Source organism: Anguilla anguilla, chromosome 6 (genome assembly GCF_013347855.1).
Source record: "Anguilla anguilla isolate fAngAng1 chromosome 6, fAngAng1.pri, whole genome shotgun sequence".
In the NCBI taxonomy this organism is placed as follows: Eukaryota; Metazoa; Chordata; class Actinopteri; order Anguilliformes; family Anguillidae; genus Anguilla; species Anguilla anguilla.
In genome coordinates, this window is record NC_049206.1 from 51,520,257 (window position 1) to 51,538,641 (window position 18,385).

General features: G+C 36.8%; 1 protein-coding gene across 1 annotated transcript in view; it reads left to right on the forward strand.

Moving 5' to 3' along the window:
• Positions 1 to 18,385, forward strand: part of trdn (triadin) — a 72,936-nt gene that overhangs the window by 48,687 nt on the left and 5,864 nt on the right. The window contains exons 24-45 of the mRNA XM_035423023.1: positions 300 to 368; positions 1,412 to 1,462; positions 1,934 to 1,981; positions 2,410 to 2,457; positions 2,957 to 2,998; positions 3,192 to 3,215; positions 3,320 to 3,373; positions 4,471 to 4,518; positions 6,944 to 6,991; positions 7,711 to 7,758; positions 8,051 to 8,098; positions 8,191 to 8,244; positions 9,046 to 9,093; positions 9,197 to 9,250; positions 9,356 to 9,403; positions 9,511 to 9,558; positions 10,468 to 10,491; positions 13,846 to 13,884; positions 15,134 to 15,193; positions 16,149 to 16,172; positions 16,765 to 16,809; positions 16,901 to 16,930. Coding sequence (XP_035278914.1) covers positions 300 to 368; positions 1,412 to 1,462; positions 1,934 to 1,981; positions 2,410 to 2,457; positions 2,957 to 2,998; positions 3,192 to 3,215; positions 3,320 to 3,373; positions 4,471 to 4,518; positions 6,944 to 6,991; positions 7,711 to 7,758; positions 8,051 to 8,098; positions 8,191 to 8,244; positions 9,046 to 9,093; positions 9,197 to 9,250; positions 9,356 to 9,403; positions 9,511 to 9,558; positions 10,468 to 10,491; positions 13,846 to 13,884; positions 15,134 to 15,193; positions 16,149 to 16,172; positions 16,765 to 16,809; positions 16,901 to 16,930 — 1,002 coding nt within the window. The remainder of the gene's footprint in view (positions 1 to 299; positions 369 to 1,411; positions 1,463 to 1,933; positions 1,982 to 2,409; positions 2,458 to 2,956; positions 2,999 to 3,191; positions 3,216 to 3,319; positions 3,374 to 4,470; positions 4,519 to 6,943; positions 6,992 to 7,710; positions 7,759 to 8,050; positions 8,099 to 8,190; positions 8,245 to 9,045; positions 9,094 to 9,196; positions 9,251 to 9,355; positions 9,404 to 9,510; positions 9,559 to 10,467; positions 10,492 to 13,845; positions 13,885 to 15,133; positions 15,194 to 16,148; positions 16,173 to 16,764; positions 16,810 to 16,900; positions 16,931 to 18,385) is intronic.

An 18,385-nucleotide genomic window follows, 5' to 3' on the forward strand; every position in this document is an offset into this window, starting at 1 on the left:
TTGCTAAATGCATTGTGGTAGAACTGTTGCCTTAAATATTTAGTGCGCTTGACTTTCACGATGTTAGTGACCAAACTCATCAAGAGCCCAATGTATGTTATTTTGTCACGTAAGCAATGTGAAAGTTTAGGGCTGTAACTGACTCATACTATTTATGTGTAGTGATTGCGATGATGCTCTCTGCCGACTGACCATCAGCAAACAGCATATACTTCCCCACAAGATAATTACCAAAAGTTTCAATTTGGTCAGTTATTTGTGGAAGGATTTTTTTATTTATGTGATGAATTTATGTTTAGAGGCAGATGTTTCAAAGAAACCACGTGAAGAAATCACAAAAAAGGCCCATGCTTTACTGAAAAAGAAAGGTACACATTAAATCTGCTTATGTGCAATACATGTTTAATTTATCAATCATTTCATTTGTTTTATATACCATTTTAAGATCCAGATATTCTGTTTCAGAGATCTCTAAAAAGTCATATTTAATAAATGAAATTAATATGATTTTGTATTCATGCATGATGTTATAAATCGATTATGGCTAAATGAGTCTTGTTCCTAGTGTGCTTTTAGCCACCACTGGAGGCACTGCTGGCGGTGATATCCTCCTAAGGCCCAGTGTCCCCTGCAGGACCCCTGAGCCTCTGGTCTTAATCTCACAAACCATATTTTCAACCACGCTGAAACTCAATGGGCAATCAACAAAAATAAATAACATATATATATTTTTTAATTTCACTGCAATTTCTTTTTATTTTGTCATTCAAGACTTTTATAATGTATATAAATAAATAAATAAATAAATAAATAAATAAAAGTTTTTTTCAGCTGGGTCTCAAAAGGATAAAGGCAAATTGTGTGCTTGTGTGTCCGCTTTAAATAGGATTTAAGTGTGTCGTTAAGATCTGACACAGCGCAATATCAGACAGTATTTTCAATTTAATACTGTCAGTTCAATTTTTCTCTAAGTGGAACTGAAACGTTGCCTTTTGTATCCTTCACTGAGATGATCCCACTCTGCTCGCTTAAAACTACCTTGAAGATATGTATTATGGGAAATGTAGTTTATCTTAAACTATACATTTTTGGCCTTAAGAGATAGTTGGAGGTGACTGTTTCAAAGAAAACCCACAGGTAAAAATGCTTGTGTGGCTTTTGAGCAAATAGCAACAGTGTTGCTGTTCATACAATTCTGAAAACAAGCTAAATATTTCTAAAGCTTTAAACTGTAGATTAATCGATCTAAGCACTGCAAGAGAAATTAATTTGCTTCTGAAGCTTACTTCTCTTGAAGTATCCTTCACCAGTGCCCCTCTCAATGATGAATATAAGGCCAATCTCTTTTGAACTTTAGATTTAATTAAATTGCTTTTACTGACTTGCCACCTTGGATTTTTTTCTTTCTTAGAACCAGAAGCTCATAAAAGGGTGCCTGTTGAAGAAAAACCCAAGAAAAAAGGTACTGTGCATTTCAACAAACTTCTTTTTTTCCCTTTTATTGTTTATTTTAGGTTCATTCACAAGAGAAAGTCACAAATGGTAAACCTGCATTTCTCATAAAATGTGTTTCTTATACAAATACTGTACATATAACACTTCCTAAAGATGTCTAGAGGCTTTAACCTATGTCAGGATACTGTGATTGTATTACAAATTGTTCTTAAATAAGAATTTGTTTAATGGAAAATGTTCCTAATAGCTCAAAGCCGGTCTAGGTGCAAGTCAGCGAGGAAGTTGCTGGAAGCTACCTTAATATACACTGTCCAGTCAAACGCTTAGCTGACCACCTCCCGCCCATGTTATTTTGTTATTATAAACCAGCTTACATATTTACTGGTCAGCAAGGTGTTTTACTTACGAAATCAGTCTTTTAAAAAAAATAAAATTCTGCACCATCTGGGCTAACGTTCTCTTTTCCTTCATTTTTCAGAACCTGAAGTTACAAAAAAGGAACATGCAGAACTACTTAAAAAGAAAGGTATACTTTTGAAAATGATTTAATTGAATGGCTAATTTCATTTGATTATTAAAGTTGAGTGATTGTTTTAATTCATTATTTATTTGTCATAATTTTTTTTTTTAAACACGAAAATAAAACATATTTTGAGGTAGGCTTGATTCTTACGTTGGAAAGGAATTATTTAGCTTGTAATAGATTCATTCAGATTTTTAAATTCCAAAGTATATACGTACGTATTGGGGGAAAATGTATATTCAAATTTGAAGTTAGCCTCAGAAAACTTTGTTATAATTCCAAAGTTGCACTGTTTTGGTTACAGAAAACTCATGGACTTGATTTAGTGCAGGATCTAATAAATGATTGTATTAACAAAAATATGTGCAATGTGTCTACCAATAATCAACATTTAATCCAAAAGTGTTCCTTTAATGACTGCATATTTTCAGCCCCAGAAGCTGTTAAAAAGGTGCATGTGGATTCACCTAAAAAGAAAGGTAAATTGATAAATAAATTGCTCATTTTCATACATGACATGTAGTGATGTATTCAGAATACTAAAGTTTTTTTAGAAGTTTTAGAGACCATTCCAATGGTCCGTGCCACTACTTGTTTCTTGCCCGGGACTAATAAACTTAATTCCTCACATAAAATAATGCTTGTCAGTCACTGATATGCAGAAAATGTTAAACAAAACACATTGTCGTTAGATTGACGGAACTTTAGCCGAGTTATGCATTATTAAAACTGTCGTGCTTCCTTCATAAAATAGCATGCATTGTACTGGCACTGTGATAATGAAGAATGGCTCTGACTAATTACTGGTTGTCTCCTTTCACTTAAAGCTTGCAAAGAAAGGTGCTTTTTAGACATCCATTGACTGAAGCAAAAAAAAAAAAGAGAACAGTTTAATACAGACTGTTGTGGTTGTGTGTGCATTACTGAATGCTGAAGCATGAATATAATTTTTTTTTTTTTTTTTTTTTTTGGAATCAGAGGTTCCTAAAAAAGTGAAGACAGAACCAGCAAAAAAAGAAGGTATTTTTGTTACGTAATTATATTACCACAGGAAATATATCATACATGGTAGAAAAATTGCATTGTTTACAAAAGTTTGTTTCCAAAACTTAGAGTTCTGAATTTCAAATGAAAAAAGAAAATATCCTTTAATTAAAATTTATAGAGATCTAATACTGGACTATTTCCCGATTTTTGTCCTTTTCTGATATAGCACCTGTTAAAAAGGAGCCTGAAGGTAAAAATAAAATTAAGTCTAAGTTCAATGTTTCACAGTATTTTTGTGTTAAAAGTAATGTCGCACATTCTTCACAAATGTTACAAGTGTTATTTGTGTTACAGTCGCCCCATGCAAACCTATGCCAGTGTACTGTCCAGCACCCCCTGGCTGGTATGGTAAGTACTGCAATATTCAAATTATATATTTAGTCTTACCTCAGACCCTGTGTTTGTGGTAACCTGGGTTTACAGCCTTTAGTTCAGTCCTCCAGTAGCGAGATTATACATTTGAGCAATCATTATCAACCATTCCATTACCATACGGAATCACCTTGATTATTTATTTAATCAGTGCTAATTATGCTGTACTGTATGTCATTGCTTGTTGAATCACAGAGTGGTCGGAGTAACACTGGCAATATTGTGGCAATAATATTCACATTTATATATTTAAAAATGTAACATTTGATTACACTGTTTTAGTGTTCACATATTAAGGGTTAATGATATATGTTATCTAACTTGCAATTAATACCCACTGACACTATGTCAAATGAATTCACCATACCAGATACAGTATTGTAGTCTAGGTAATTATACAGTATGTTAATGCAGTCCACCGCTTAGAATTTGATGGATATATTTTAATAGCATCCTGCATTACCTCTATGTGTGTATAGTTGGTAGTTATCTTTTCCAGTATCTTCCAATGAAGATTTTTTTTGATGTGGAATAACTCCATACGTAGTTGCAAAGTCTACAGTCTACAGAGTATCTCAGCTGCTCAGTGGTTATCTGACACTAAAGATGAGCATAGTGACCCTTCGGTAGCAAAACAGGATATTCTTGTCTAGTACAAAATGATAAATTCCACCAAATTCAAGTCCCTTCTTTTTAGAACTCATTACCAAATGTGTATATGCTACTTCTAATAGGAGGGAGCATTTTGTCAGAAATTGAAGCCTTCAGTTTCATTGCTAGAATTATCTTGTCCATTCACTCATGAGAATTTGCATAAAACTCATTAGGCACTTGTTATCTAATTAGCCAATGCTTAATTGCAGCCAATTATCTATTTATTTGCTAATCTACTGTCCATGTATATGTGTTAGATTTCCCATGAACTACAGGCAATAAAACCCAGTCACTAAAATGCTGAGCCATATTTAGAAGTCAGTCAGAAAGATATGCATTTCTTACAGGTGAATAGTTTGGCTTTAGTATTCATTGATATATTTTATATATTTTTGAGCATAAATTTTTTTATTTTCCAGTGCACCACATTGTTACAGACAATCCCATGCCACCTCCTATTATTACAGGTATTTTATGTCATTGTCATGGTCGAAAATTGCAAGCATTTGCTGTATACTATTTCATAATATAGTTGCAATTTCTGTGCAGTCCGCTAGGGGGATTTTGTGCCTAACCCAATAAAATTTTAATAACTTTGTTGTGGCATTAAAGCAAGGGTAAAATTCTGCTATAAAACTTGTGAGCATGTTAGCTGATCTTCCACAAGATTACGCATGAAATTCAATCAAATGCGCATATTCCTAGATTTAAAAAAAATGCACTTAACCATTTTGAGGGAAAATGCAATTCATCAAACAAAACTTAGTTAAAATTTTATCAAACCAGCCTTATGTGCACAAGGATCAGCTCGATGCTCATAAGGACTGGCAATCCAGTTAACAGGAAAAGGTGTGGCTTCAAATATGTGGTGTCTATGCTGAAAGTGGAACATTTTATTTATTTATTTTTTTTAAAGAGAAAGTACGCCTGTCTAACTGAACTCTGAATGAATAAAATACCACTATTCAACCCTTAAGCATGGCTTAAGCCGTATCACTACAAGTCAAAGCAGCCTACTGGAAGTGTTCTATGCTTGGCATGTACGGTATCAGTAGGACTCATTTGATTGTAATGTACAGGTACTGTAGCCTTACAAATGAATTACAAACTGGTTGCTAGACATGAAATTTTAATTAGATTTTCTTTATTTTGGTATCATTAAATAGTTTGCCCATTCTCATTTCCAGCTTCTTCCCGCTTCTCATTTGTTTAAAAATTTTAATTTTAATTAATATATGAGGTGATCAGTATTTGTATCCACTTTTAAGGAGAGGGAAATACTCACTGATGTAAGTGCACTTCCATGTCAGTCTGGGTTGTGCACTGGTAGCCCACAAAATAATAAATTGGCAGGAATGTTAAATAGAATACACGGAACCTGAAACTGTGGTAATCTTCTGTGCATCACACAAAACCATGGAAACTGTTCATTTACTTTAACAACTCTGTACGCCAATTTTTTTATTGCCTAATTTGGACTGCCAAATATTTGTGGACTTGTCCCTACAGCTCTCCTTCAGTTTGGAAGAGTTTTCCATTCTTCCAAACTGCCCCTTTTTCTGTACACTGTGCAATCCACCAGGCAATATGACTCACCAGACACCTGAGAATAAGCCTGACAGAAACCTGACACACACATTGAGCTTACTGTTGCATTTTATAAATAAGGTGGGCAAGGAGTTCTTTGGGTTCAAGGCTCAAGATCTTCTTTGATTTCTGATGGAAAGATGCTTATTATATAGCTGCCACACGTACAATAATGTATGCAATAAATGGCATTTCTTACCCTTAAATCAGCTTTTAAATTTTAGTTCTGTTATGAATCCTCACTGGCAAAGACTTTTGTTAATCAGACTGAAAACTTGTTCAAAGGAAGTTCAGACTGAAATGTTCAAAATTGACTCTGTACATGCATACTAAAAAAGACACACATGTATCTACTATGTTTCTGTAACTAATTATTAACAGTTGACAAGGTCAGCAAATCCCATGTAACCTTCCACATTTAGAACGTCTGTGGTCACTAACACCCAATTTGGGTTAATCCACCCCAAGCGAAAGGTTAAAATGTTAATCCACCCCAAGCGAAAAATATGCTGCCTTAAAAATAAATGTTGCCTCATTGCGTGATATGTTCAAAGTGAAAAATGTCCGCATTGTCTTCTCTGACACAAATTATTTAGTTTGTTTTGTCTTGGAATTCAGACAGGGATAAAGTAACCTATACTCCAAACAGTTCAATTTCAGAGTTACCTTTGCTAGCTAGCTTGACACTTGAATTTTAGCTGTTTTCTTGTGAAGTGCAAATAATCAGTGGTTTATTTCTTTGTGTTTCTGCACATTGAAAAAGGTAGCTTGTTGTAGCTAAGCAAATGTCTTATAGGTAATAAGGTATTTATTCATAATGTTACATACTCTGTTTTCATTGTTAAACATCTTGCTTTGATATGATGTTACAGTAGATATTATCTAGCCTGTAGGTAATCAGGGCACTAGTACAATTTAGTCCAGAAAATGGCAAGCATTGTTGGGCTGAATGGCCTGTTCTCATTGTTATGTTATGTTATGTTATGTTATGTTATGTTATGTTATAAATTTGCGTACATTATGCTAATATGCAGCTGAGTATTGTAATCATTACTAGTAGCAGTTGTTTATTGAGTTGACACAATTGTTCGATGCAGCTTTTATTAGGTAACTGCTTGCATTATGCTTGGCCATCATTAATTATAACCTGCTCTGTCCTTGGTGTTGCTACCATAGCACTGCAGCAGACATAACGCTCTGAGGAATGAACTGTACTGCAGCCTTTATTCAAGGAGTAACTTATAATGAAGCACTAATTCCTGTTAAGGGGGAAAAGATTTGAATGGTCCCATGTGTGCTTTTCAGGTTCAGAAGTTCCCATAGTAACAATTCAACCAACCCCTGCAATGCAAGGTACTGTAACCATTTTGTTTTTCATGCTGTTCAAGTGTCGAGGATAATCGATCAATACATTTTGCACAACAGACGCTCTGGTCTTCAAGATCACCAAAATGTATTTCCATCATAGAACTAGTGGTATTAATAGAGACCCAAGTCACTGTAGTGGTAGTAGTGGCAGTTGCTCTAGTGTTGGTAGAAGTGGTAGTAGCCGATGTTGTAGTGCTAGGAGTTCCTGTAGTGGTGGAAGCATTAGTACTACTCCCTGTAGTAGCAGTAGTAGTGGTAGTCACTGTAGTGGTTGTAGTAAATGTTATTGTAGTTGCAGTAGAGGTAGTGGTAGCAGTAGTTTCTGCAGTGACATTTGTAGTCACTGTTGCAGTGGCAGTAGTGCTGATATGATACACAGTACAATGTTCAGTGTTAAATCAACTCACAGAGAGTACAAATTAGTCCCAAGTGGGCGCATATGTAGTTGTCGTAATAGTGCTATCAGAGTTATTTTTAAAATTATTGTTGCATTTATTTTATTATTCAGCTCATTTACCATTTTTGGTATTGATTAATACTTATAAATCAAATTTTAGAGGATTAATTCTAATTCCAATCTAATGAGGTGAAAATGTATTTATCCACAGATTGATTGATTGATCATGATTTTTTTTGTTTTTGTTTTTTGTTGTTTTTTTTTGTTGTTGTTTTTTTTCCCAATGCCGTTTGTTTTATTATTCAAGATACTAAGGCACCAAAAGAGAAGGTTAAAGTGATCACTTCAAAGAAAGGTACACTGATAAACCACAAGTTCAGTTTACTCAAAAGATCTGAGCAAACAAATTCACTTGAACCATTTGAGTTGGGCAGCTTAGACAATTCAAGTATTCTCTGGTCTTTTTAAGTTTAGTACAGTTTTAGTACAGTACTTCCATAGTGCACTTTATTCTTGTGACATGTTGGTTGATTTAATGGTATTGTTCAGTTAATAGTAGCATTTGTTTTTCAAACTGACACCATTGATTTAGAATATTATTAGAGTCAGAAAAGTGACTCATATTTCATTATTTCTGTTTGTTTCAGAGGCTGAAGTTTCCAAAGAGAAAACCAAGCAAGCATCTGTAAAGAAAGGTAATAACTGGGTAGTATCTATCAATGGTATAATAATTAATAATAATGAAGTATATTACATTTTGTCCTTTTTTCGCATTATTCTTGATCAGTTCCTCTGCTGGAGGCTACAAAAGACAAACTGGAGCCAGGCGCCATAAAGAAAGGTTGTGACTTTTTTTTTAGTTTTAAAGAGTTCTAATGACTTTCCTTTTTTAATTTTAAGACTATTCAGTTCATTTAATAAGACTGGCATTTCAGTTTTGCGGCATAAAGCTGCACTGACCATTAATTCCTCATTTTTAACAATATTGTAACAGTAATAAAAGTGATGAATCTTGACTCTAATCCTCACACTGCATCTTTCATTTCTGTCTCTATTTAATCCAATAACTGCATCCTTACTCCTTACCTTTCAATAGTGGATCTAAACAAGCGTCTCTATATTACACCATATTTGTACTGCGGTAAGAATAGCGGCTTTGATTTAAATGAAAGATGCATAATTGTACCAGTGCAGCTCAAGAAAGGTGGGGAAAGAACTCTTTCTGCCCTGAATATGATCCAATGGGTCAGACTACTGAGTCTGGTTCTGCCTTTCAGTCTTAGGTTCCACGGCTAATGCAGCTTGTTGATTCCTTTCGTTATAAATGACAAGCTGCATTAGCCTTGGCAGCGTGTCTTACTGCATTTCAGAAAAGAAGACAGTGGCAGCAAGCACCGTTTCATCCTTGAGATGTGCAGAACTAACACAGGAAACAGCTGTGCACAATGACATTTTCCTTGAAGGGGAAAAACAGGAGGTGGTAAACTCGAATGGTGACCGTAGCACAGTTTATTGTTGTGACATGTTGGTAGATTTAACTGAATTGTTCTGTTCATTTTTTCAGAGTGACACCACTGATTTAGAATATTTGAGTGAGAAAAGAGTGATTCATATTATGTGTTTCTTTTTGTATTTGTTTCAGAGGCTGTAGTTTCCAAAGAGGAGACCAAGCAAGCACCTGTAAAGAAAGGTAATAACCAGGCAGTACCGCAGTATCTGTCAGCCGTATAATAATTACTTTTATATGAAACACATTGCATCGTGTCCTTTTTTGACATCTTATTTCTGATCAGTCCCTGTGCTGGAGGCTCTGGAAGAAGAACTCAAGCCCGCTGCCATAAAGAAAGGTGATAAAAATGCAGTAACTGCCTTCAAGCCTGCCAGTTAGTGTAATGAGAACATTGTCATGTAAAATTTATAAATTTTGAATCTGTTTTCCTTTATTATTCCAGAGCCCGAGGTTGCCAAGGAGAAGGTCATGACCGCCCCAGTCAAAGAAGGTGTGCTGCAGCTGTTTTACTGCTATCAGTATATTAGCTTTTAAATGTGGATGGTAAAAAGCTCACTGTACCACGTTGTATGTGTTTCTTCCTTGTGTCTTTTCCAGAGCCCGGGGCTTCTGAAGAGCAACCCGAGCCAACAGCCATAAAGAAAGGTGATAACCGCGCTGATATTGCCTAGATGCTTTCAAATTCATATTATGCGGGCGCACTGCATGGCGTAGCATCCTACATAAATCTGGGCTCTTGTTTACTGGCCTGTTCTTTTAGAGAACAGGGAAAGCCAAGCTCATCTCTGGAGAGAAAGGAAACTGTGCAATGATCACTTTTATGGCTTCAAATTAGCGGAGTTAGCATACAGTAGTGCATCGTAACCCGTCGTAAAGATTGTGTCCTATATTTTATTGCTTGATTCATTCAGGGCACGAGTCCTCAAAACAGAAAACCAATGAAACTCCAGTGAAGATGAAGGGTGTAGATTGTGCGCTCACGTCCTCGGGCATCTTCATCTTAATTATGTTGGAAGCGTATTGCGCACCATATTGATTGTTTATTTTCAAGAGTCAGGAGCTATGGAAAAGAAGGTCAAGCCATCCACTGCTCAGAAAAGTTCAGGCAGTGACAATCCCAAGTGCACCACATAGTTTATCTATTTGGTTTCTATTAAGCCAATCAGTAAACACTGTAAACACTAGATATAGGCCTGCTTTCGTTTTGAGTGTATGGTCACACACAGCTTGGTATGAAGCAGTAATTTAACAACAGTCTCGTTCCATCGTGTCGACACTTTCAGCGTACTGTGAAACATTTGGCTGGGTTTTGAACAGAGAGTTCATCATGCAAGTAATCTGACACTCAAATACCAGACATGTTGTTGTGCGCTTCATATAAAGGCAAAAAAAGATATTTCAAGAAATTGAACTAGTAGACACTGGCAAGAGATAGACTTTGTGCTGTATGGTTAAACATAATAACAATATAGTCTGTATGCTTCATTTTGTTTTATTGAATTACCCTATTGTTGTTATTATAGTAACTTGAATTATCCTTTTTTCTGCTGACAGAAAATGAAACTTTGGAGAAAAAAGGTAAGAAAATGATAATGACTATTTAATGTGTAAGCAATTACCACTTCAAAAATGTTTCAGTGTGAAATATAATTCTTTAAATTACTTTGTGAAAAAAGAAAAATCTGAGGTTGAGGAGAAAATTCAGAAACACAATTATGAATCATATACTGATTTGGCAATACATAAACAAAGTATGTTATTGTTTACATAATGTTTGGCCAAGATATTATGTAGTCATAATACAGATGCTATATATGGCAGTGAATTAGTATTACTGTAATGTTATAACCAACTGTGATACTCAAGCATTTTGTCCAGTACAATATATTGACCCATCGTTATTGAATCGGAAGTAAACACATTGGATTAATCCAGGTTTAATACTGATGAACAGGCCTACCATTAATGTTAATAATAAGGCAATACGACAATGAATACAGCCAGTGTGAGATGACTTAAGGCTCAGCTGTCAGGAGATAAAGTAGAGGCTCTTAAGTGTGTACTACATAGATGTCCATCAAAGAAAATTAAGATTCATAGCCTACACAACGCTCACCATATGGGACATTGTGTCATTTTCCCCAAGGCAATTTCTGATTTACCATTCATTAGCCCTGTCAGTTACCACCTTATAAATTTCCAAAGTCTATTTTAATGTGTACGCTCTGTATATATTTCTTATGAAAATGAAATAGCCTCCGCATTCAATGCTAGGTATGTTTGAAAGTTCAAAATTATTCAGTTTAATGTCAATAAACAGAATATCAAGGACCTTCATTTTTTGTGAACAGTCATAACCAAATACATTCTTCATGCTTTTTTGTCTTCTATTTGTCTAACTGGAACCATGTTTTTAAGGAGGAGACCAGTATTACTGCGTTGATGTCATTCCTTGCAAAGTGAATAAATTTCATTGAAATAGCACATATTGTAAAATTGTGTGAAATTCGGAAAGCAGTTTTCTACTTATATCTGTTAATATTGAAAAGCAGATCGATATTTTACGCATTAAGATGTAAGACAAGTTTAAAACATGCCTCCAGCTCTCCTTTAGTATTGTTCAGTTACACCGCAAATTGTAGATACTTATGTTTGTATCTTTTATACAATTGTTCAAATAGATGTTTTATCATGAAATATGGAAGCACGATAGAAATCTATTTTCTGTGAAAAAGTTCAGATAATGTGTGATGCATTAGTTCTGAATACGGGTAGTGGAATATGTTTTCAGAATTGATTTACCATTGAAAAATGGATTCTAAAAAGAAAAAAAGGAATGTACCAGTATGTTAGGCAAACAAATATGATTTTAAAAAATTCTATTTTACCAATGTCAGACTTTCTATTCCTGTGGTTGCTCATAACTGCTATATGATTCACAATTTTCAAAAGCAGGGTTTCCATAGCAACCTCTCAGAAGACCACAGACCACAGGACAGCTCTTATAATCATAGGATTCCACACATTTTTTTGGAGCAATAAATACGAATTTATGTCTACTTGTATATGCACACAAACATAAATCACTGTCTGGCATGTCATAAACGCTTGAGTTATTCACACCATTGTTGGGCCAAGTCAATACTGTGTGTCATTGACGGGTTGTGGAGATAACCGTTCTGCCATCTCCCCTCGCACCAACTCCTCTGTAAATGACAGTTTGTGTGCATGCGAGTGTGTGGGTGTGCGTGTGTGCGTGTGCGTGTGTCTATGTGTGTACATGTACAAGTATGCCTTTGTTTGGATGCGTGTGCATGTGTCTGTGTGCGTGCATGTATGCGTACCTGTATGTGTGCATGTGTACGTGTGTGCGTGTGTGCGAGTGTGTGTGTGCATGTGTGAATGTGTACGTGTACCTGTATGTGTGTGTGTGTGTTTTGGTTCTCTTTCAACCAGTCATATTGGGGGCTCAAAGCCTGGCTCAAACTCATTTGTCTTTTAAATTCAGCACATGTCCTGCTCTGGTCTGTAGAACGTCTCATCCTCATCTCAGCGGATAAGAGCAATCCCATTTCTTCTCAAGAGTGAGCTCCCTGTGTAGTCTCTTGTGGTTTGTCTGCATGGTCAATGGCAATGCGGATTTAAAGAATTAAGCAGTGACTCCAGTTTCCTCTGAATGCACCCATACACGAAGTTACTGTACATTGTGTACATATTTATGTTGGACAATTGTTCATCACTCGACTAAATTACACAGAAAAAAAGTACATGCTGTGATTTGTGATGTTTGGCATTAGGGAATTTTGTCCAAACATGTAATGCAAGCTTGGTATGAAAGCCATATATTAAGTGTGGAAAACAAATCAAAAACAAATATTAAATGACAAAATAAATGCTACTGTATTTTAAACTTCCATGTGAATATTTTGTTCTTGACAGTGTAAATTCAACTTTACCAATTATAATATAATGGGTTCAGTGGGTTGTGGGTTCAATTTCCTGCTGGGGATCTGTCGTTATGCCTTCATGTCGGATGTTTAACCTGCTCTGATTCAGTAAAAATTTTCAGCCATATAAACTGATTTTATATTAAAAAATGTTATCTGTGTTAGTCATTCTCGATAAAAATTTCTAAAAAATGCTGAAATACAAAAAAAAAGAAGCTGTCTGGAATGCAAGAAATGCTGTGTGTCGCTGTTTCTTGTGCCAGACTTCAAAGCCAAAGCATATTTTTTTTCAGGTCATTCACCAAATTGCAGCAGTGCCTGATTTACGTTCAGAATCTGACGTGAAATATAATCAGAGCTAGAGCACTCAAAGCATCCAGTTTTTTTGTTTTTCCCTGACTTCTGATGGGCTGCAGTCAGTCATCTGCACAGGCTGGTTTCCCCTCATTTTTCATCTCCTCATATAAACTGCAGAAAGTTTGCGTGGAGACTACACTGGCTGCAGGCACTGGGACAGTGGCCAGCCTCAGGAGTACTTTCTGTTATGTATGGCTTCGGTCATAAATATATTCTGTTTATTGATGCTGTTGTTATAAAGGCAAAGATGGAGTGTGGAGATGTGAGCTTTGTTTGCGGAGGCAGTTGGGCTCTTTCAGAGAGGATTCAGGTATATGGCTTGGAATATTTAATATGTCCTTTTCGCTGCCATTTCACTGCGGGTGTGATGTGAATACAACGTTCTTCCTACAGAAAACATTAACACATCAATTTTCACACCGAGCAGTCCCTTGATTTAGTTACTGACAATGCGGTGCAATTTATTATACTATGACTGTTTCCATGCCATGTTTCTCTGTAGGGTGCCGGGTTTGTCAATGGGGTGAATTGATGTAGAACGCATTCATTAAAGCCAAGGTCATCTTCCACACTTTTCCCACAGTCATTTTTCCATATTTATATCCGTTTCTTTTTTCTACATGTGAAGAAGACAAAATAACCGAGGCTAAACCTCCCTCAGCTGATGGTGAGTATGACCTCTATGCATATTTAATGAATAAAAATAATAATGTAAATGTTTTCATTGTAACTGCCACACGTTTATTTTCTATACACCCTCAGGCTTATTCATAACCAGTAGCCTTAACCTTTGACCCTGCTGTCTCTTTAACCTTAATTTTAACCCTAAACTAAGAACAACCACACCTGCTCATGTAAATGAACAACATAATGCATTTGTGAATTACAATGTATTAATTGCAATTCCATAGTAGTTACTGTAAATATCAGTCTAATGCTTTGCTACGTATCTTTTTATATGGCTGTCTCTATCACTCTAACGCCACCATCTAGCGGCTCCACATACAGATCTTATAAATATGCATGATATGAATCATTAATAGTTTATTCAGTCCTTATTGATTGATATATTAAAGAAAGGTATTGTCTGAGTTAACGCAAATATGCGAAAGCTCTGCTTTAAGGTGGTGGTCCACAGTCACCCATGGCTCGGTCCAAGGTCCAGTAAGTAGCTTTTAGATAATGAACAACAGAGAGACCGTGCCAATTTTGTATTGACGGCTTGAAGAGAAACCAGAGCGTGAAGGGAAAAAAAAACAAAAAAAACTTTTAATCAATATTGCTGAAACCAAATGGATCAATTTAATTAATGATCCAAAGCCAACAGTAGTAAGCAATCAATATGCAGCTCGGCAGTTTTCTGCATTATTCCCATCTTAAAGATTAAATCAATGAAAGCACAAGCGCTGAGAGAATTACCCATTGTCGTTATACTCATCATTTCCTGTACCTGGTATATTAGGCAATCCTAAGCATGGAATAGATACTTTGGCAGGTACTGCATTTAGGTAGCAGGCAGAGGCGTCGTAGTGGGGGGAAAAGTGGGACTGACTACCCAGGGCCCGAATGGGGGGAGTGCCCCCGAAAAGCCTGGAATGATGCGTGAGAGCCATGGATCTAGAGAGGAAGGGGGCCCACAGAGCCTGCTTATGTATAGGGCCCAGAATTTTGTGCTACACCCCTGGTAGCAGGTAATATACATCTTCGTTATCAAACAAATATATCGACCAAAGTGGCTATTGCTTAATCCCATCTGTATCTTAAGACTCTTAAGACATGGTTTCACTGTAGAATTGAAGACTTCTCTTGTTTTATTTGATCTGAGCCAAGCAGGTTTCTTCAGCCCCTTTCTTTCCCCTTTGACTTGATGTCTGAATGTAACTGTAATTGGCATTGACATTATTCTGCTGTTCCAGGCAAAGCAAAAATTACCCATGCACCAAAGATATTACAGCGTGTTAAATCTCACAGAGCAAGTAAGTGAAGGGTGTCAAATGTGTATTGTGGGTAAAAATGTTACTTGTCCTTTTCTCTCTCTCTCGCTGTACTCAGACATAGCCAGCTCAGTTCATAGATACACTCTATACTTCAGATCATGAAATATCAAAGACAGAAAAAGTTACAGATGCTGCCTTACTTAGCCAGGCAAGAGGAAACAGTATTTGGTTGATTTCTTCCTCTATCTACTGACAATTTTTCTCTTCGTATCATTCTTCACTAAATGCATCAGTTCATTTTTAACCTGATTCATATTGGGGTTTTTTTGTGCATATTCAATCATAACCAATGCAGAGAATGTCTATGCATGCCACACTCTATTGCCCAGTTCGGAACCAAAGATTTGTGATTTACGAGCCAAAACTGGCAACACTGCAAGGTTATCGCACCTGTGAATCGATGGGTTGAGTCGCCTGCGACGGCAAGCACCGGCATCAGACGGGTAGATCACACTGCTGCAACTCCTCTCTGCAACATTCTAAAACGGTTTAGTTGCATCACGAATCTTTGGTCTGAACTGGCCTTACAGGAAGCCTCTCACATTCTTTTAGGGAATCAGAGTGGTTCACATTTCATTGCATTTTCTCTCACACGAAAGGCCGTATGCACTTATGCTGGCCATAGTGCTTTCCGCTATTAATAGCTAATTCTATGGTAATAAATAGTATAATAGTAGCATTTTTTATTATGGGTCAAAACAGCTCCTTATTGTTGTCATCACTGTTGTTGTTAGTGTTGTTACTCATGTTGCTATTGTGATGGTGGTGGTGGTGGTGGTGATGTAGTTCATACTCAGTGATGAATTAATGATCTGAGAATTATGGGTCCAAACTTAAGCAAAGAATTATGAAAAGTATAAATGTTTTTGGTTATCATAAGCAGTGTTTGGAAGTTGCCAATCAAGTTTTTTCTCTGTTTCATGCATTTTGCAAGAACCCAAAACTACAGCGGACGCAGGTATTTCATGCCTTTCATCTTCAGTTCTAAATAAGAGAAATCTGTGTCAAAACGTAGAGAGAGGAACTGATTACAGAATAAGACCTTAAGCTGTGTCAAATAAAGCAATTGCCCGTTAGAAAAAATGTTACATCTTTTTGTGTATCTTTTTAGTTTATACTTCGGGCTTATGAAACGTGTGATCATTATATCTTTCATAGTTTGATCGGTTTACTGGAGTGTGTGTAATAGATTCTCCTCTGTTAAAGATAAAATGTCTACTGGCCTGGCGGGATTGGAGCTGTCAAGCTATATAGTTTTAATTAAAGGGTCAGAAAGAATTGCTTTATATCTGATTTGTTTTTCGCAAGCATTTCGGTGACACCCTGTTTCATCAGAGTGGCTTCATGCACTCTGTTTCCTCGAGCCACTTACTGGCAACACGTCAGCCACTAAATCACTCATTTTTAATTTCATCGGCAGAGACTCGAACGCAAGATAAAACCGCAATTACGGTCATGTCAGATCCTGTTAGCTCGAAAGTGCGTCGGAGCAGATGTTGCGCGCCCTGCTGCAGTTTATATGACGCGTGCTGTTTCTTTGTGAATCGCAGGTAAACCTGCTGAGGCAGACAAATCTGCTGACAAGGACACACAAGGTGAGCCGCCCGCAGAAGCTTTTAACGTTTTAAAACCCAGCAGCAACCCCCGGAACGGCTCTTTAGTTATTTCTCTCTTTTCTGTTCCTAGAAAATGACCTGAAGCCCCCGGCACCAGGAAGTGAGTAATCTCTCGTTATCCGTGGATTAGAACAGTAGTTTAGCCTGTCATGGCTATGATCAGCAGACAGCAGGCTGATAATGAACATTTCAGGTCTGCAAAACACCACATGGTGGTGCTCTGCTTAGCCAACACACAGCATTGGGGATGCTGTACACCCTGTTAGCAATGCATTCAGCGCAGGGCTAGACAGATCCACTCCTAAATGATTGCAAGGTCTGTTGGGTTGTGTTCTGCTTTGGCTCTTAATTGTATTATTGTTTGTGCGCCGGGTGAAAGCATCAGTTGCTGACTGAAAAGTAACCGAAAAGCGATTTTATTGCCTTGTCACCTATGTTAGTGACCCTTACTTGTAGAAAATGTGAAAGACCTGGATCACAGAAAGGAACGAGACTTCTTTAGCACCATTCAGGACTGAGGTACCCCAGTTCCTCTGCTGCTCAACTCAATTTACTGGGCCAAATCTCAGAATGTTTTACAGGCAATGTTAATATGGATTTGTATTGTCATCGCCTTGGTAATTAATTAGCACTGATCAAAGGTTTCAGCTACTGAAGGAGATAATAGATGCATTTTTGTGTCTTAAACATTTCTCCATCAGAGTAGCAACAGGAGACAAATTCTAAATGATACATTTTGGATGTAAATTTAGTTGAGCAAACCAGTGGAGGCTCGGCATTGTAGCCCAACCCCTTACCTGCTTCCCACCAATCACTCCTCACTTCCTGTGTGGTTTGCATCACAGAACATTTTTATTTTGATCCAGAAGGTCTGGTTTTTAAGGTCTATAGCAGGATTTAGTTTAGCTGCAGTTTCATAATAAATAAAAAAATCTCATGTCTCAAAACCTCTTTCTTATTGGTGCAAACGCATACCACAGAGGCCAGTAATCAATAAAATACATAAAGGAATTATGGTCATGTGAAATAGAAAATAAAAACAGTTTTTGAATAAGATGGCCTCCTCTTGTTAATGTAGGGTTAATAGTTATTTTTATTGCAAGTTCTTGTGCACATTTTGTTTTGCACATTTTGTTTGGAATGCTTTTCTGCCTTAAGGATGTATGCATACACAAGGTCAGAAGCAACCATAAATACTAGTTCTTCGTGTGTCTTGAACTTGATAAACCTAACATTTCTGTGAAAATATTTACTCTCACTCGAAAAACTTGTCATTTTATTAAAGCTCAATGTGTAGGTTTTTATAGAGGAAGGTTGAATGAGTCTTGTTCTAAAATGTGACAGCACAAGGTCAGTGTCAAAACAGTTTTTTGTCTTCCTCTCATCCCCTTGAGCTCAAAGAGATCAGGCATGGGTAACCCAGTGCCTTAAAGGTCACTCGCGTGTGAAACGCAATCACTTCCTGTGCAAATGTCACAGTGACAGGGCAGTGTCTCATCAGGCTGCAGTGATCGGTAAAGTAAGTTGCCGGTAACGTGAGCACTCGGTGCTGTCG